The 20666-nt window shown below is 39.8% G+C and overlaps 1 protein-coding gene across 1 annotated transcript in view; it reads left to right on the forward strand.

Moving 5' to 3' along the window:
• The window catches only part of IFITM10 (interferon induced transmembrane protein 10), a gene marked incomplete at its 5' end in the record, with an annotated part of 30461 nt that extends 14380 nt beyond the window's left edge, over positions 1 to 16081 (forward strand). Inside the window, one exon of the mRNA XM_015819695.1 lies at positions 15754 to 16081. Coding sequence (XP_015675181.1) covers positions 15754 to 15903 — 150 coding nt within the window. The remainder of the gene's footprint in view (positions 1 to 15753) is intronic.
• Positions 16082 to 20666: the final 4585 nt, after the last annotated feature.

The following is a 20666-nucleotide window of genomic DNA, read 5'->3' on the forward strand; positions in this document are numbered from 1 at the left end:
TTCTCTGTGTGGATGCCGCTTCCAGAAGTCCATTCTGGGCCTGGGCAACAAAAAAATAGCTATTGATTCTGCCGAACTGGTGCGAACTGGCTGAATCCCACCACTGATCTAGGACAACTCAATGAGAATACTATAATTGCCTATAATACCTAATGAGTGAGAGAAAAGATATATTGATTATAACGTATTTATTTTTACCAAATAAAGTTTCAGTTTTTTCAGCAGGTGGAATTGGTGTGGCAAAAGCATGTTTATACATTCTGTAAATGCAATTGTGGATCTAGGGATATCTTGATTAACTTTGATTAACAGGATGACATTTTTGTCATGCCCTTCAAAACCTAGCAAATGTCTGTTTAGGCAGTAAGAAATTGACTTAAAAGGATCTGCTTCTTTTTGGCAAATACCAACAATTTTAATGTTGTAAGCTGTCCAGAGTCTCCGCAAGGCTAGATAGGTGGCAAATAAATCTAATAAACAAATAAAATAAACCAGTTTTTAAAATGCCGTATTATTTAAATTATTAAGTCTAATTTAGATATCAGTAGCAATCATCTAGTTAGAATGTCGGGTAGTAACTGAATGATTTGTTCCTTAATCGTTATTGTTTGATCATTATAGATAAGTTGGCCATATTTAACTTGTATTCACTAAACAATTAAGAGTGAATCCAATCAATGAGAGATCAAATGATTCACAGTAACCAGAAGGAACGGTAAGGTAAAGATTCTCTCCAAAAATGAAAAGGAATTGCAGCATGTCAGCAACTTCAGTTATACTGCAATTGAGCCTGAGATAAATCATCTCAATTGTCCACTACTGCTGCCGTCACTGAAACTTGAGGTTATGGGGGCTGCTTTCAGACTGACACAGAATCCTAGTATAAAAATAAGTAACCTCGGTATGATCTATGGATCCAGTCTTATACTGTGCTCAAAGGCTTTATGTATGTTTAGAATCTGTTCATTGCTACATTAAAAATATTTTTTCTTCCAGTATCTAAAAAAAGGAAGAAATCAATTGTATATATGTTTAGATTGTATAGTTCAATACTTAGAGAATTGGTTCTTATCTTTGAGCAAAAGATCAGGCCAACGACCTTTTGGTCATTTTATCAAATAAGGACCATACCAAGGCTTACATTATTATAATTGCACCCCAACTTAGTGTATAGAGCCACCCTCTTTAACAGTATACACTCTGAATCTGCTGGACTTCAAATTCTAGAATCCCATGCTGCAAATTCTTGATAGTCCAGTCCCTATTGAAGAGCCCATTCCTACAAACATAGGAAATGTTTGTATATAAAATTCCAATCTAAATTGTGCCAATAAAGGATTCCTTTTCAGGGCAGGTAGCAGCTTCAAAGAATAATTTTCTTCGGGATTATATCTTAAAAATTCCTCTTCCCTGTTGATACTTATTGATTCCTGTAATTGTGTTTGTGTTTTGTATTAAACATAAATATGAATTCAAGCTTCATCGTATCAATTATTTACTTCTGAATGTCTGAACTGTCTCCGTTTAAAGCCAATATGCCTAAGAGACCATTTTCTCTCTTTTTCTTTTGTGGCTTTTGTCGTATGTCATTTCTTCATTCAGTCACTTAGTCATAAATATCTATATATGAACCAGCTATTGCATTCTTTTACAGGTAGGAAGCAAAACACATACTGTAAACCCAAATTTTTAGGTTTCTTGAAATTGTAGCTTAGGACACCCAGTGCAAACGGGAACATGCAGGGTAAGCCAAGCCTGCTTCTTACTTAGTCCAATGGGATTATTTCTTAACAAGGGGAGTACTTATAATTACAGTTTTAGTGAATGTTGACGTTCCAGTTTGCACTCTGAGAAATAAAAGAGTTTGCAGCTCTTCCATTCACCGGTGGTTGGCCAGCTGGCAGCAAGTTCTTAATGAAGAAATCCAGTCAGCAAGTTCTCATAATTTTATCATTTTTCTTTGAAGAACAAAGATTTATAGAAATTAAGAAACATCAAGCTTGCCTTGCAGCTAGCAAAGTAAATAGAGACAGGTGGGGCAGGGATCGTGTTCATAATTGCAAAGTACTATAATTTCAGTAACCTCCTGAGATCAGGAGTTAAGAAGAGAAACGGATAAAGAGTCTGTCTCCAATGCCATCATTAGAGACAGGGAGAAGGAACCATTCATACCAGTCAGACTGACCAGAGAGATTAAAAAGAGCACATGGTGCCTCAGGCTTCTAACCAAAATCCTTTCCAAATGAGAGCCATGAAAGAGCTTCTTGGGCATAAGTAATGAATAATTATTTAAAATGTATCTTCAGATCTGTGAACAGCAGATCTGTGGACTCATCCACACTTATCTCCGCAGTGGTTCCCTCCCATCTAAGAGGTGGGAAGAAGTCATGTTGGCATGAATCTTGCTGCTCCCACAGTTTGCCTTTAACATGCTATGCCAGTGATGGTGAACCTTTTAGAGACCGAGTGCCGAAAAACTGGCCCCGCCCCCATTCTACCCCTTGCCCCGCTCCTGCTCCACCTCCACCCCATCCCCCGGCCTGCCTGCCCGCAGGGCCACTCACCACCTCCAGGGCCCGCCGCAGATCACCCAGGCAGCCCAGCAGCGCCATGGCGGCCATGCCCTCTGCCCACGCCCCGCAGCATCAACTGTGCACGATGGGGCATGAGAGCAGAGTCTTGTCTACGCTGCCTGGCTGCCATGTCCTTGGCTGCGCTGCTTCGCATGGGCCATGCTCGGGGGCAACTCTCCTCCAGGGGGGCTGCTGGTGAGGAGGGAGTCGTGGGGGAAGCGAGGCTGGGGCAACAGCATGTGTGCGCACAGAGAGGGCTCCGAGTGCCACCTCTGGCATGCATGCCATAGGTTCGCCACCACTGTGCTATGCTGATGTCCATATAGTTCTTCCATGCAACAAAGTAAGGTCAATGATTGATATGTTCCCTGAGTAACACTAGAACCATCCCCAGCCATGGGAAACATCAATTGCCATACCTTCTGCATGCCGGATGATTATTGTAAGGTTTAAGTCAATCTATTCTTTTCTGATCATTTTTTTTTACCAAAAGGCTGTTAACTTATTGACGACTTCATAGCAGCCAAGAGCTTGTTTCCCTTAACTGCAAGGTAGCAGGCACCTGGATTTGTGCAGCCGACATACAGCTGCTGCATAAGTGTTCTCGGAGCCAGAGTTCAAGAAAGGGTCTTTAGTACAGAATGTAAGAAAGAAGTGGATCTGAAGGATGCTCATAGGTACCTGATTAATCTATCAACCACCAGGTGACACCAAAGAGGTGCATCTATAACTGCTACAATAAAAGCAGCCCTGATCTACCAAAGAGGTGCATCTATAACTGCTACAATAAAAGCAGCCCTGATAATCACCCGGCATGCAGAAGGTATGGTATTGGTTTCTTAGACAGGTCTACCTTGTAAGTCTGATGTCCAGGTCGCAGATCATTTAATAAAGAAAAAAGTGGCTACAGAAGCAGGTTTCTAGTCTCCCTCATAGCAGTACTGCTGAGCAAGTGCCAAGGAGTAAAATGAAAGGGGCAGTTGTAGTTCAGAAAACCAACTACCCCAACTGTGTCACTTAGGCCAGTTCCTCCTCCATATACCATGAACTATCTAGATCAGGGGTGTCAAACTCGCAACGTCACGTGACGTGTCGTGACGTATCGTGATTTTTTCCCTACTGCCGGCAATGGGGTGGGCGCGGTTTCGGCAGGACACATCCGACCCGTGGGCCGGCAGTTTGACACCCCTGATCTAGATGGAAGGTCCTCTTCTGTTTTCCAAAGGAAAACACTAAGTTCTTATTGGAACAGCTTAGTGGCCTCAATCTTCTTAGCAGTGGGCTTCCTATAAGGTGGGGGCTCTTTAGTATAATAAGATGATGTCTTAACAAATAAAAGGAGACAAAGTCAGGAGATGCTGTTTCTGTCCTGGTCTTATGGGATAGCATCCCCTTAGAATTCGGTCTGTTCAATTCCTCCTGATGTTCTGGAAGCTTCTGAAGATGGAAGAGCATTTAATTGACTAGTTTATTATTTCCACTATTACTTTACTTGTTTTTCAATTTATTTTAAGTTAATTTGCTTATATTATCTTGATACTTGGTTTTATTACAACTTTACCTATTTTATTATTACTATTGTATTTTGTAATTTTTATTAGTAATTTTTATTTTTTTATATTTATTATGGATCAATACTTTTGGCTGCAGATAGATGTTTCCTGCTGACTCTTATAACCTATCATGACTCTTAATTGAGACAATGGGAGGGAAGGAGGGACTTTTAATGTAGTTACCTACCGTATTGTTTCAGAAGCACTGCTATGCTGATATATTTCACAATGTGATTTTTTTTCTGGGTGCATTTCACTGAATTAACTGATTTGAAAGAGTATTTCTATTCTATACATCAACATACAATGCTACAACTGTGAGAGAAATCGTGACATTTTCAAGAACAGCAAGTAGAATTTTATCACTTATGCAATGTAATTTTTTCTAGCATGCTGCTGTATAGTAATTTCAGAGATAATTATAAGATAAACCCTGCTGCTTCAATTTTTTTTTAAAAAAAGGTTAAACTCATGCACATTTATACTATACACCTGATTTTTATTGAAAGGATTGCAAGCTTTTCAAAATTGCCTGCATCCCCATTCCAAAATTAGTCTTTTTCATAGCTCTGAGTAATCAATGCTTTTTTTTGCTATAGTTGCAGTAACTTTTATTTTTAAATCTCTAGGAAAAGCAAAAAACTATTTCGCTTTTCCTAAAAATTTACATATCTTTGATATGGCTTAAGAGCAGAAATGCTTTTCCCTTTTCTTCATAAGGCTACCATATATTCACGTTCCCTTCCTTTTTCACAAAAAAGTATTCTATATCCCAATTCCAGTATTCTCTTTTCCTTTTCCTTCCAATTGTCATGTCCGAATTGTCCCTCTAGAGAATTCTGTTGATTACTTGTTTACCTGGTGATAATCCTAATTGAAGTCAAATCAGTGTATTTCTAAAGAGAAGTTAATTGATTGGATATTTAAAGTCCTAGAGTGGGTTATCCACTGGTCTCTTTTTTCCCCAGGAGATAAGAACTTCTGATTTGGCATCAAAGCGTTGAATTGGAAGTGAGCAAGGCCTTTAAATTTTAAATAAATTCACATATGACTTTGATAGCCTTATACAGATCTCTTTTAAAAGCTACAGAATGGAAACTAGATCCACAGAGATTATTCTTTAATCTATATAATAGATAACACATTTTCATGAAATCTGGGTCTTCCAGTGTTTGTTGTAGGCCTTTGCAATCCCTCTAGGAACTGTTGAGAAGTTTTTGCTATACAAAAGTTTTTGGTCTACAGAATCTGTATCTCAGTGATGCATTTCACCTTATCTGTCTTGTTGAACCATGAAAAGAATAAATATAGCGGGGATTTTCTAAAGTTTGGCAGCAGTCTACATACAGCAAGTATCAAATAATTTGAAATTACTTCAGGTAAATTCACTCTATGAAGCATACAATTATATTAAAAGCTATAGACATTCTTAGTCTCATTGTAGAATAAGAGCAGGCAGAGCTGGGTGCAGAGGTAATTATGTCATAAGCTTAGAGTCCTTACACTGCCACAAATGTTCCAAGTCCAGACCCCTCTTGAATTCCCTTGATTCTTACCTAGTGCCAATTTAGTGCTGACGCTAGTTGATTAGATTCTTATGTATAGTCTTGAATAAATCTTCTGTGCTACAATTTAATGTATGGTCCTAATTCTTGGTGCCTGACAGTCATCGACAGTTTAGCATGAATTCAAGAGGCTAGGCTAGAATCCTAACATTGGCAACTATCAATTGCTTTTACTTGATTGACCTTCTCCAAGCTGGGACCTATCAGATATCTTAGGGCTACATGTCCCAATATTCTCAAGGATCCTGAATGTGCTGGCTAAGAATTATGGGAGTTCTTACATGCTTTATATTAGGGAAGGTTAACCTGGATCAGTGAGCATTCATACCATTTTAGTTCACATTCACTATCTAATCTATCTTCTTGGGAATGTGGTAATATATAGAGGGAGTGGACATCTTTTATCTTGAATTACAAGTGCTGATTTTAAATTACATTGTCTTATGCCTTGGTGGTTGGTATAATATATATTTCAGAACTTCCATTTTGCAATCTTGTGATTTGCATTATTGTAATCTCTATGTGCTTTAAAAATATGAGGTTAAGAATTAATTAAAGTAACAATTTAGTGAGAAAAATCTGATCGGAACAAAGCAAAACAAAAGCTAGCATAGTGATAATGTAGATAGATCTAAAAGTGTCTCCCATGCTTTTAAAAATCTGATACAACTTGGGTTCAATAGCATCTGAGATGTTCATGCAGGAAGTCCATTCATATGGATATTTTACAAGGCCAAGTAGTTGTGCATTGCTGTTAGTATTGTATTGGTGCTGCTGAATAAAAAGGATTATTGATGCATTGACTCCTATTCCTTTTTGGACTTAGGATCGTCAAATTGGAAGGTTATCGTATAGGCAACATGAGTTATCTATTCAGTTAGACTTTCAGCTTGTGAGTCCTCATTCATGTTAAAAATAACCTGCAATCTTTACTAAAGGATTTGGTATTTCTTATTGAAAAGTGATTGGTGCAAAGCCTTCAAGTCTTGCTCCATTTGGGGGAAAGTACTGAAGAACCTTCTATCAGTTTTTTGCTTACTGTAATCAGTGCAAAGGACAAATCAAAACATTACAAGAATGCAGTTCTTTTCTATATTAGAAGTGTCCATTTTCATGCTGAATGTTTATACAGATTCAACCACAGCAGAAGTTTGAGTCTGAAGTTTCAAAGAACCTGATTCTAAGCTAGAGGAAAAGTTTGTAATTCTTCTCCTTCTATTGCCCAACCAATGGATATTTGCAGAACACAAGTTCTTGCAATGACAGCAAAGACTACAATGCCTGTGCACATAGGCAGACAAGAATAAACCCAGCTGTAATAATATTTAAAATCACTGCACAAAGCAGCTTCTGTCAAATGTGTCATTGTGTTCATAAGCTTGCCCTGCCTTTGATGCAAGAGGGGAAATGAAATGACAAACTCATTTGCAAAGATGGACAGAAGAACTCATTGCGCATCTCAGCAGAAAAGGAGTCTAAACCAGCTGTAGGAAATCAAAGGCCTTCTAGTGATACTTATCTACAATGCCCAGAATCTGTTACCATTAGCTGGAATTGCTGATAAGGGAGTCTGGGAGCTTTAATGCAACCGAAAAGTTGCAAGTTCCCGAGAAGCAACCTCCATTGCCCTGGATCTCATTAGGAAAATACACACAATGGCTCCCAAGAGCAAGAAGAAATGTCTCCTAGGAAGAGACAGATACTATCTCTCAATGAGAAGATCATTGGTGAATTGAGGTTTTCAGTTTTAGTAATACAGAAAAATTAAGACTATATTACCAACCTAAATCTTACCCATGCATACTGCAGCATTCTTCACTAAAACTAGAGACAACACTGTCAGTTTTGCCACATTTTGGCAATACGTAAGAAGCACAACCAAAGTCCAGTTTCATCTCTAGTAGTCTCATGCTATTCTGTGGAAGCTAGGATCTTTAATATCTTGCAAGCCAAAAAGTATTCTCTGTTGAAGGACTCTTCTAGCTTAAAAAAATGTAAGCAAAATTGCTCTTCCCGTAACATTAATACATTATTCTGCGTCCAACACTTTAATAGAGAAAAGGTGCCTCTTGTCATTATCAGGGGTGTCCACAATGACAGTCACTGGTTTTAAAATGGCGTTCATAACCGGACATCAGGAGCGCCATCCTTAATCAAGATGCATTGGGTGTATTGCATGCATTATAAAAGAGTGGAGTTTTCTCATGTGGTCACACCCACCATTTGGAAGCTAGTAACCATGGCTGCAATCCAGCACAAATCTTTTCTTTCTTTCCAGTCACTCTTTTATACCTTTTCTCTCTCCTTGCTTTGAACTGTCTTTCTCTTTCACCTGTGCCCAGCTACTACGCTTCTCCCAACCTTGCTTCCACTTTCCCCCAATACAGGATCAAACCCTTTCCCCTGCTTCCTTGTATCTAGCCTACTTCCATTTCTTGTTGTTCAATGCGATGGGCAACCGAGGGACAGGAGTTGGAAGGAGCACAGAGGAAATTTTGTATGAATGTGCTGGACTTTGACCAGAGAGATTCAACTTCAAATCCTTGTTTGATAACAGAGCTCTCAGTAGGTGATGTCTGCTCAGTATTTTCCTCAGCTCAATATCACTTCCCACCTCCCCCACGGGGTTCTAGTTATGGAGATAAATATAAAACAAGATGTTCATGTAAATTAACCTGGAACTCTTATGGAAAAAGTGGGTTACAGTTTTTTGGTTTTGGTCGGTATATTATGTGGAAGAACCACTTTTCTAATCTTTTGCATAAGTTTGAATATGGTGACTCTGGCTTTTTAATATTAGGTCTGCTAGCACGTTAAATTATTTTCTTGTATAAGAAAATGCCAATTAATTATCCTCTTTCAAAATCTCATTGCAAATTATAGTTATTATTAAATGTATTCCAAATTCAGGTTTTGCTTTTTCCTGTCATCAGTTATGATATTTTAATCTACAAAAAGAAATAAGCAGATTGGCCAAATTTTGAAAGTCAATTAATCCTCTCAGTGGAGCTGCTGGTTTTCCAAGGCTTAGAAGTATCTGTTGTTTCCCCAATTTTAAGGGAGCCATCGGAAAATCTCAGCTCTCACTATGAAAGCAAACCGAGGATGCTCATATGCCTTTCTCTGTCTCTCTCTTAATTCCCCCTCTCTCTCTCTCTCCCTCTTCCTCTCCCTAATGAGCCTTGAACCCCTTCATCAATGTACTTTCCAATTTCGCGCCCCTTGATGGTTTGATTCCTGTTTATTATAACAGTTGTGGATTGTGAACAGGCAGATGCAGCAAAAGGACATTGGATAAAGCAAAACAAAAGTCAACTTGCTTTATTTTCCGCAAGAAAAATTACCCCCCTCTCAGACAGGTTTTTGCTATACAAGATTTTTTTTATTAAGGATTTTGTGTTTGCATTTGTGTAAACATTTATGAGCTGTTTTTTTTTTCCCCAAGAGCAAGCAGACTACATTTTTAAGCAAGGACTATCTTTACAGAAGAACGAAATGGAAGATTCCACATATTTAGGATGCACGGGGTGTTGCTGTATGGCCTGAAATAAACTTCAGGCTTTAGAAACTGGTGTGCTGGAAACACAAACTGCATCCTTGGACGTGCAGCAATAGTTAGAGGTGAATGTTCGCCAAACAAGCACCAAGTTCACCAGTGATTTATTTTCTTATTTATTTTAACAGATTTCTAGCCTGCTGTCTCTAAAACAAGCCAAGCCATGACAGCTCCCAATATAAAGCCATAACAATAATCACAAAAACCTCATATGCATACTAAAAGAAATCAGGTACTTTAAAAATAGAATAACCTTATAAAACAACGATGTCCAGAAAATAAAATGCACAGCCCCAAAATTAAAATAGCCAATTTTTAAATGATATGATTTTGACTGTGGGGGGAAAAAGGCTTGGATATAACAAATAGGGCTAAACCTTTAAAAAAAAAACAAGTCAGAAAATGAAGAAAGCCACGGAAATAGCTTAGAAGTGAATACTGTAGTCAGAATCTATTGAGAGAAGGGAGATTGTCTGAAAAAGAGACCCAGGTTCCTCACTGGGCTATAAGAGGAAGTATAAGAGAAGATGCAGATACAGAATAACAGAGTTGGAAGGGACCTTAGAGGTCTTCTAGTCCAGCCCCCCCCCACCCCCGCTTGAGCAGAAGATCCTATACCATTCCAGACAAATGGTTGCCCATTGTCTTCTTGAAAACCTCCAATGATGGCCACCCACAACTTCTGGATGCAAGTCATTCCACTGGTTAATTGTTGTTCTCTCTTTCAGGAAATTTCTCCTGAGTTCTGGATTGGATCTCTCATTAATGATCTTCTATCCATTACTTCTTGTCCCGCCTTGTCAGATTCTGTTTCTAACCTTCCTGTAGAGTCTAGTCTTCCTGATCTGGCCTACCTCAAAGGTCTGGCATGAACTCTTACAGGAAGAAGAACCTCTAATGTTGGTGCTGCCAGCAAGGAAACTCAAATCCTAATTTAATTCTAGGAAAATTTCCTTCCTGAATTGCAGGGATAAATAATAAAGCCTTAGAGGAGAATCAGAACTCTCGGTTCACAAAATATATTGGAGGCTGTTCTTTCAGGTAAATGTGTGTGAATACCGTGATAATGATAAACAAATAACATGTGTGAACTTGTGGAATTATTTTTGGACTTCATCAAAAATAATCGTTTGATCTATGCAGTTCTGCTGCATTAGAGAACAAAGGGTTTTCTATACATGCTCCACCACTGACATCTGGTGTTTAGCCTTGTTCAGTGCAAGAGCTATTCATCCAGTGGAAGACACTAAGCAAAACAATAATCAAAGTCAGTTCCTTGTCCATAGCAAAGGCCTCCAGCCATAAAATTCAACTATCTATAATATATATGTTCAGTATATATGTTTCAATTTGAAAGACTGTTTTAGAGTAAATGATTTACAGTACTAATTCTGGGATCCCCAAACAATGACCCAGGTCACCAATGTTCCTGCAGACCTTAAAGCTAATGTGTTATAATGCCATGTCCCATCTGGGTGTACCAGAGAGAAAGAGAGAGAAAGAGAAAGAGAGAGAGAAAATGGCCCTGCTAGCATAAATGGGCAGGCTCCCTCCCTCACTCCCAGCAGCCACAGTACTGACAATATACTCACAAATTTCCAGATGTGCCCACTAGCCCAAAAAAGATTGGATACTCTTCGCTATTGGTGTTTAGTTACAGCCGTGCGGAGAGTGCCGATAAGCAGGTTTAATTCACACATTAATGTCAAGCCAGGATTTTTAACTACAATAAAAATGATTAAGTAAACACGGTGGCCTGCTTTACATATTGTAAAAGAAGCTACCTTCTTGTTTTTGTTGAAAAGAAATCCATAGGATGTTCTTAAAGTTGAGCTAATTTCCTGGTGACTAATGGAAATATTCATGGAGATTTTTTGCCTGCAGGGAGGGGCACAAAAATGAAATAAGTTGTCAATACCTCTTTCTGGGATATTTTTTCAACTTCTCAGTCTAATTTATAGATCTAAGTCATTTTGGATGGGTTTTCCAATAGTGATTATTTAGTACAGTATTCTATAGCAATAATAGTAATTCCATTCTCAGTATTGCTGACTAACATATGCTTTTAGTTAGAAAAAATAGGTGATGGTAGAAGGTTAATATGTACCTAGCATAAAGATAGAAGAAGTAAGTACAGTACAAGTCATTTTATAGGCTAAACCAAGTTACTATGACATATTTTCCCATAAACTAGAGTTTACTTCATCAGATGTTGGCAATTTTGTCCTAAATTGCAAATAAAATGGTTTTCTCCAAAGTTTTAAGATTCATACGTGACATACAGATAACCAGCTTATGGAGCAAGTTAAATGCATCAAAGAAACCTAACTTATGAGCTCGGGTGGTGCAGTGGTTAGAATGTAGTTCTGCAGGCTACTTCTGCTGACTCCTGGATGCCAGTAATTGTGCAGTTTGAGTCTCACCGGCTCAGAGTTGACTCAGCCTTCCATCCTTCCGAGGTCGGTAAAATGAGGACCCAGATTTTTTTTGGGGGGGAGGCAATATGCTGACTCTGTAAACTGCTTACAGAGGGTTGTAAAGCACTGTGAAGTGGTATGTAAGTCTAAGTGCTATTGCTAACTGGAAACTGGTTTCCAGAAAGAAGCCAATGCAAGCCAATCATGCCTCCTCTGTGGCCCAAAAGAGCCTTTCGGACATTTCAAAATTTCATCAGACACAGAGAAGGTATAGGTAGTCCTCGACTTACAACAGTTCATTTAGAGACCGTTCAACGTTACAACGGCACTGAAAAAAGTGACTTACGACCGTTTTTCACATGACCATTACAACATACCCAGAGTCACATGATCAAAATTCAGACTTTGGCAACTGGTTCATATTTATGACGGTTGCATTTTCCCAGGGTCACGTGATCCCGTTTTGCGACCTTCTGACAAGCAAAGTCAGTGGGGAAGCCAGATTCACTTAATAACCATGTGACTAGTTTAACAACTGCAGTGATTCTCTTAATGACTGTGGCAAGAAAGGTTGTAAAATGTGACAAAACATAAATTTTGGGCTCTATTATGGTCATAAGTTGAGGCCTACCTATACTTCATCGCAGCCCTCATTAAATGTATTTATTGCAGATTCTTATACAGACTGCAATTGGGCTTATGTTCAAAACCCTGTTACACTATCAAAAGCCCTGCTTTTTGACTCCTAAATGTGTTTTAAATTTGGACCTGGGACTAGAGGTCGAATTGTTTAGAATCAGAGCTAAAAATCTTGCAGGCTGTTTTATTAACATGGCTAAGGATCCATCTGGCTCCAGCCAGACTGCTTTCCTTTCTAATATCTGACAATCTTAGGTCACACTGATGGAGGAGTGTTATGAATCAATTGCGGTCATATGTCCCTCTCTGGAATATTTGTTATTGTTAGGGTTAGATAAAGCCACAGAAATAATCGAGCAGCAGATTCAAGATACAGAGTGACAAAATGATTTAATTCAACCTTCAGGAATGTATCACCCTCTCAGGGCGATCCAGAGAGCCTCCCTGCAACTTATCCATTTTCAATTACATGAATATTGATGAGCCTTCTTCAGAACTTGCTTTAATGTCCTCCATTCTGCATTCTTTGGGAATAGATAAAATGCTGTTGCAATCTCTCAGAGATTTTGCCTCTGCAAAGTGAGGGAGATGCAGATAGTCAAAAACTCCTTTATGCTGTAAGCTTCAGGCTGATTCTCCACTGGGGCTAATTTCCCAGATTGCATTTTGTATTGATTATTTATTTGCTGACAGGCACTACAGAGTAATATACTTAGCTGCAACATTTTGCCTTTTTTGCAGCTGGAATCTATTACTGTATCTTTAATGGACTGGAGCAGATAGCTAATTGTCTTAAAGTTGTGCGGTGTGGATGATGGTTGCAATACAAAGCCTGCCATTCTCAACAATAGGCTGCTGGCATTTTTACATCCACTGAATAGGAAAGGGAATAGCTCAGTCATTTATATTGTGGGGCAAGGATCATTGGGATGTTTGGAATAAAAGAGACCCCTTGGGATCAATTAGCTTCTTTCTGGCCTTTCCAGAATATACTACTTCCCCTCTTGACCCTGTGAATTGATTTATGGCAACTGGGCAATCATGCTAAGAGCCAGGTTAGTTGTTCATTGGATTCACATTGAGCCAAAAAAAAAAAAACAGATTGCCATATTAATTTGTTGTAGCAATAACAGAACATTGTGAGAGTTCAAGATAAACAAGGACATTATGACAAAAACTGGTCTCCAGATCACTAGATACTTGAAATTCCAGTAGGAGGCTACTGAATTAAAATGTTTTTTAAAAAGGTGCTATTATAAAAGTCTGAGCATGAAGTACCACAAGAATTACTTTCATCTCATCACAAAGTTTAATTAATGTAATAAAGCTAGATTTTAACAGTGTTTCTCAACCTTGACAATTTTAAGGCATGTGGACTTCAACTCCCAGAATTCCACAGCCAGCAATGCTGACTGGAATTCTGGGAGCTGAAGTCCACATGCCTTAAAATTGTCAAGGTTGAGAAACACTGAGCTAGAATGAAGGGTTTATTCCTGCTGTCATAAATGATCACTATGTTTCTTCTGCATTGATTTAAATGTGTTGTCCCAAACTCTACCTTTGCTATTTTATTGCCACTTGACCTCATTTATTACCCTTCCCCCTTACACCTGTACATATATATATCTGCCAATTGTGACTAATGCCTTTTATGGCTGATGAAGTGGATTGTAGCTGATGAAAACATTGACCAAGCACTATAGCAGAATTGTATAATGTGCAGAATGTTTAGGCATACTTGAAACCACATCTACCTTGATTTAAATCCACATGCCCAAAGAGTATGGACACCTGGAACAATTCTCAATGATGCAACTTTGGATTCTCACTCTATTCATTTTTAAGCTCTTACTCTAAAATATATTGGGTTCATTAGAATCACTCCAAAATATGCTGCTTTAACATCTTAAGTATAATCATGATGTGCAAGATAATATATCAATCTGTCCTAAGAAACCATTATATCTTCTCTACTCCTAGGTCAGGGCTTTTCAACCAGTGATACACGTACCACCTGGCAGGTGATACACGACCCCTAGCCAAGTGTAACGGGGGAGGGAACAAGCTAAAATGATGCTGCGCAAGCCTGGAGGAGATCAGCTAGAGTTGCAGGGCTCAGCAGAAGCCCCAGGGTCTGTGCGCATGGCTACATGCTTATTGGAGCTTCCGGCACACCAGAAGAGGAGAAGCTATAAAAGGTGCAAGTTTTGGTAGGAGAGGGAAAGAAAAAACACACACAAAGAGAGAAGAGAAGAGGCTTTTCTTAGCGAAACAGTGAGAGCAATGGAACGGCCTTTGCGAGTAAAGGGTGAGTGAGTGAAAGCGAGAGAGAGAGGGGGAGGCTTTGCGAGCAATGTGTGAGTGAGTGAAAGAGCGAGTGGGAGGCTTTGCGAGCAAAGGGTGAGGGGGGCTTTTGCGAGCAAAGGGTGAGAGAAAAAGGGAAAAGTGAGGGGGAGAAGGGAAAAAGAAAAGGCATTGACTTCTGACTTCCTCTGTTACAGTAGAAAGGAAGCATTGACATTGAACCTCAACTTTTTACTTTTCCATAATATTATAAACTAGCCATTTCTATAACAACAAATGAAGCTAACCAGTAAAACCCAAAATGTCCTAAAAGTGGTACAATCTGTTAAAAGGTTGAAAAGCCCTGCCCTAGGTTAAATTGTAGATGTTCTGCAGAAGATCCTGCAAACCCAATTCTCTTAATATTCTGTTAGTCCCGTCAATGGCTTCTTATTGCAAGGAAAACTTGTGACATGTTTTACCTTTTCTTTGAAAAGGACTGCAGTTGCCTGCCTAGCACAGAATATGCACACAGAAACATATACAGACTTCATGTTTCAAATAACTTGAAGAGGAGACATTTCTGGGTTTCAGGACCATGAAGTGGCAATCTCAGAAAAATAAAATGTGTGTACAATGGGTTTCTTCCCTCACATGACACTTCAGTCTACGTCAAGGTCCTAATAGCATATTCACCCACATCTCATTTTCACCCCATGATCTACATCCAAAGCAGCAGATTTTGAAACTCCTGGATTGTTGAGAGTTGCAGTGCCCTTACAATTTTTTTTTCTTCTAGGCAAAGCTAATTAGCACCATTCACATGTGTCATTGATCCCATTTATCACCTTCTACCTTCCCATTGAGGGGGCTTTTTCCTTTACAGAAAAAAACAAAATACAGCAGTCCTGCCCTCACTGTTTGAAACTGGAAGAAGCAGCTAAGGTTTCCAGCCAGAGGTAATATTATTGTTGGATATGAGACACTAGCAGCAAATGTCAGGTTCTTTCTGTTCACCATGTTCAAGTCAGAACTTCACTTAAAATTGCAAAATAGAAATGATCCTGGACAATTGCTCTCTATTTCGGAGGTTTAAACTCATCCTTATTTCTTAGTTTCCTATTTTTTTAACCTGTGTCCCCAAATTTGTTTCTTTGTTCTTTCCAGGTGCGAGATAAAAAACTCCTCAACGACTTGAATGGTGCTGTTGAAGATGCCAAGACCGCCCGCCTTTTTAACATTACCAGCTCGGCACTTGCCACCTTCTGCATCATTCTTGTCTTTATCTTCCTACGATACCCACTCACTGACTACTAAAACATGGCTCAGCCATTGCTGTTCAAAGTCCTCCATGCCAGAAGTAGCTGCCGTGGAGTTTCTCACATAAGGGACACAAACAACAAAACTCCTACATAGCCCCCCCTCTTAATGGCAGATGCCCCCTCTCCTCAATACTAAATATGCTGCAAGCTTCAACATATATTCACCCCCTGCCCCCCGCTATCTGCCATCCAGCCTGGCTGGGATGCAAACTTAAGTAGCAGAATTTTTTAGTTTTACATTTTGTACACAAAATATTTATTTTCTTGAAAAAGAAGTAGGATTTGATGGTGCAATGGGGTTTTTTTTTTTCTGGTCCAAGGGGAGAAAGTACAAAACCTCAGGTGAATGTTACAGAACCAGGCTGAGTACAAATTGGAACTGAAAGTTTGGGGTGGATAATCCTTTTGAGGAATCTGATGAATGCTGAAGAATCTTTGGGCTCTACAACCAAGTGTGTATACAACTTTCATTCCATTGCAGAGGGACAGAATGAACTAAGGAACAGGCATGACTTTGTGGAACTTATCAATTGCATCCAGACTTCTGTTTTGTCTTTGCCTACTTTGCCTCCCTGTTCTGTATCCCCAACACGCGTCCTTTGCCATGTACGTTTTATTGGTTTTTACATTTGACCAAAGCCCAAACAAACAAAAAGCAAAAGAACAACCATCAGGAAATTTGGATTCCTCAGAATTTATTCTCAACTTCTCCTGATCAGTTCTGGAGTTTTCCAAAGTAAATACAGAAGGGGAAAAAAAAGTTTTCTTTCGAACGTCATGGAGACCCTGAAAATTTACATAGTTCTTGTATTGCTGCCAACTTTCAATAAAGAAAAAAGCCTCTAACCATCAAATAATGAATTACTACAAATTTCATGTTTCTGTCTCATCCTTTACTCTCTAATAGGAGAAAGCTACAGTATGCTTCTGAAACCCATTTGAAGTTGTTGGATTTTATTTATTGCACACTCATTGCTTTTATACTCTCTGAATATTATGTTACTGTCACGCTATAGTGGTTTTCCTTCCCCCTTTAGAGTTGCATAATGCAGCAGTGCGATTCCACACCTTAGAAAACATAAATTATATTGTTTATTATTTTTTATTCCAGGGTTGGGTAAGTGTAGTGCTTTGTTTGATAACAGAAAAGAGCCAATTTGGTCTAGTGATTAAGGCACTCGGCTGGAAACCAGGAGATTGTGAGTTCTAGTCCTGCCTTAGGCTTCAAAGCCAGCATGAGTCACTTTTTCTCAGCCCAACCCACCTCACAGGGTTGTTGTGGGGAAAAGAGGAGGAGGAAGGAGTATTAGGTTTGTTCGCCACCTTGAGTTATTTATAAAAATGATAAAGGTGGGGTTCAAAAAATACTGTATCTTAAAAAGCTAAATGATTTGGCACATTAACTTCAGAAAGTTTCCATCAATTAAATGAAAAAAAAACCATGTTATTTATGGCCCAAGTTTGGTATGACACATCAAATAGATTTAAACACCTGAAATTCCTACATGTCCAAATGTTTTTACTTTTTCTTTTATTCCAAATAGCCCTGAGTGCATACCTTATCCAAAGAAGCCACTTGTTTTGTGGCTGCATGACACTTACTTTGGCAACATCTAAAATTGTGAAACTGTAATTGTAGAGATAGGATTAGATGCTCCTTTTAATAAGGCTACTGGATGTTACTGCTAGATATCAGCACATCCTATTTCTGCATCCAATGATCTAAAGCAGTGGTTCTCAACCTGTGGGTCGGGACCCCATTTGGAGTCGATCGACCATTTCATGGGGGTTGCCAAGCAAGGCTGTCCGCCATTTTTTTTTGTCCGCCATTTTTTCCCCTTTTCCAGCGGGTGCCTTACCTCCCTTGGGCTGGGCCAGCTGGTGGTCGGCCTGCTCCGTCTCTGCCGCTTGCCAGCTACGCCTCGGCCGGCGCAGGGGGCAGAACCACGCATGCGCGGCGGTCCCGGGCAGGGAAAGTCCTCGACTTACGACCGGTTGGGTAGTCCTCGACTTATGACCGGTTTAGTCCTCGACTTACGACCGGTTTAGTCCTTGACTTACGACCGGTTGGGGTCGCGGCATTAAAAAGGTTGAGAACCACTGATCTAAAGGATTTCTTCAGCTAAGATATCGTAGCCTCATACATTAATCCCAACAATAGTGGGAACTTTTCTCATACTTAACATTGCTGTTTTATGTTTTACTGGAATGCTGTAGTACGGAGTCATGAAGGAACAACGTTTTGAATGGTATGAATTCAATTTGTCCAGGTATCCATTTGTTTGAAAGGAGGCCAATGGAGAATGGGCTTGCAGAAGTGTGATAAACATAATACACTACTGTGCAAACAACACAGTGAGTAGTTGAGCAGGAAAGGGCTTGCTATAATTCACCCACCTACCCATCCAAACTTCTCCATTTGCTTTAGATGTAACTATTTCTAATCACAAGAGGTAAGTAATTGATGCCCTACCAAGTATTGCTGAACTACATCTCCCAGAATTCCCCAGGAAGCATGGCCAATATTGAGGAACTGCAGTTCAGCAACATCTGGAGTTTACTTATCTCTGCCAGTTCTAAAGCCCCATTTAGAGCAAAAAGAACAGAGAGCAGCTGAAAAGACCCTGGATTATGGTAACCACAGAACCTGCCTTCAAAGCACTGAGTGGGTGCAGCATCAAGCCAGGTCCACTGCCTGACAACGAAGAAGAGCTATGAAATCATGCCAGTAGTTTCCTGGGATCAGAATAAAGGGTTTATAGAGGGATCCTTGGTGCTCTCTGATCTTGGTTGTTTTCTTGCAGACATTTCATTTCCCAAACTTGGTAACATCATCAGTGCTAGTCTGCAAGAAAGAGGACCCCTCATTTCAACCCTGAGCTACAAATATTCTCCTTTATTGGCAAGTGTTTATTAAAAATAAATAAACATAGGTTAAAGAAATAAACATTCCCCTCAAATGAAACTTCTTGTGAATGATTGGATGCTGCCAGAACTATCAATAAAAAGCTATAAAGGTAGAAGTTAAACAGGAACCTTCACTCTCACTGCACTTTTCCAAAAAGAGTTCTGTAGAGGTTTGATTTCCATGTTTCACTGGACTTTTAATGTCAGCAGGATAATCAAAGAAACGGACGCTTAAATGAGCCAAAATGGTGGATGGGGAGGAAGGCCTTGATTGAATCCCAAAGGTGCTTTTTCATGAGGTAACTGGACTTTCTTTTTTCTCTTTGAAGATGTTCTGCTTCTCATCCAAGAAGCTTCTTCAGCTCTGATTGGATGGTGGGGAATGGAAGAATTAATACTACTGCAGACAGCTGGTCATTTGCATTCTTTCAGAGAGTCGTTGAGGCCACTTGGAGGCTTATCTGTGTCGTCAGGGTCACCTGAGTAGTGTGAATGGGTGTGGAGCCTTCTTGGAACTGCTAAAAGGATTCTGTTGTAAACTGAAGATAGATGATGTGCTATCCCTCCCCCTCTGTTGAGAGAGGGCCTGTTTGACCCCTCTTTCAAACCAGAGGTCCTCTCTGTCCAAAATGTGGACTTTCCTGTCTTTGAAAAAGCAGCCTTTGTCATTTAAATGCAGATGGACTGCTGAGTCTTGTCCTGATGGGTTTGTTCTCCTATGTTGTACTATATGTTTATGAAGTAGTTGTTCATAAACGTATGGCACAACATAGGAGAACAAACCTACTACTCAGGAGACCCTGACGACACAGATAAGCCTCAACAACTCTCTAAAACAGTGGTTCTCAACCTTTTTAATGCCGCGACCCCAACTGGTTGTAAGTTGAGGACTAAACCGGTCATAAGTCGAGGACTAAACTGGTCATAAGTCAAGGACTACCCAACCGGTCGTAAGTCAAGGACTTTCCCTGCCCGGGAGCGCCCCGCATGCGTGGTTCCACCCCCTGCGCCGGCCGAGGCGTAGCTGGCAAGCGGCAGAGATGGAGCAGGCCGACCACCAGCTGGCCCAGCCCAAGGGAGGTAAGGCACCCGCCGGAAAAGGGGGAAAAAATGGCGGACAAAAAAAATGGCGGACAGCCTTGCTTGGCGACCCCCGTGAAATGGTCGATCGACCCCAAATGGGGTCCCGACCCACAGGTTGAGAACCACTGCTCTAAAAGAATGCAAATGACCAGCTGTCTGCAAGGAGTATAAATCCTTCCATTGCCCACCATCCAGTCAGACCTGAAGAAGCTTCTTGGATAAGAAGCAAAACGTCTTCAAAGAGAAAAAAGAAAGTCCTGTTACCTTGTGAAAAAGCATATTTGGGACAACCATGACTTGCATGACTGAGAATCTCTACAGATCTTGACTGAATGCACTCTTATGGTCACTAGAGGGAGCAATAACAATGTGCTCAGCATTGTGAGGTTAGTGGTATGAATGAAGATGATTGTTAGTGTCAAAAAGCTTTTTTAAAAATGGGAGGGGGCAGAAATAGTGATGATATGGAAATGCCATGGCTTAAGTATTGTATATTGTATAAATTGGTTTTTGGTCTTTTGACGGTAGTAGGGGGTTTTTTTACATAGAGAAGATGCCCAAAAGCTGAGCTCATGGGCTACATAACCAAGCAGTTTTCTTGGAAAAGTACAGAAAGTACTGAAATAGTCTGCAAAATCTTGGGATGTTTTTCAACTTTCCACTCTAGTTTATAACTATAGGCCTAAGTGGAATTTTCCTACAATGGGATTTTCCCATGTATTTTACCAGGAAACATAGATAGGGCAGCCTAGAAAAGTCAGTGCCGTC

Source organism: Protobothrops mucrosquamatus, unplaced genomic scaffold, assembly GCF_001527695.2.
Source record: "Protobothrops mucrosquamatus isolate PMUCROS unplaced genomic scaffold, P.Mucros_1.0 scaffold968, whole genome shotgun sequence".
Taxonomy (NCBI): domain Eukaryota; kingdom Metazoa; phylum Chordata; class Lepidosauria; order Squamata; family Viperidae; genus Protobothrops; species Protobothrops mucrosquamatus.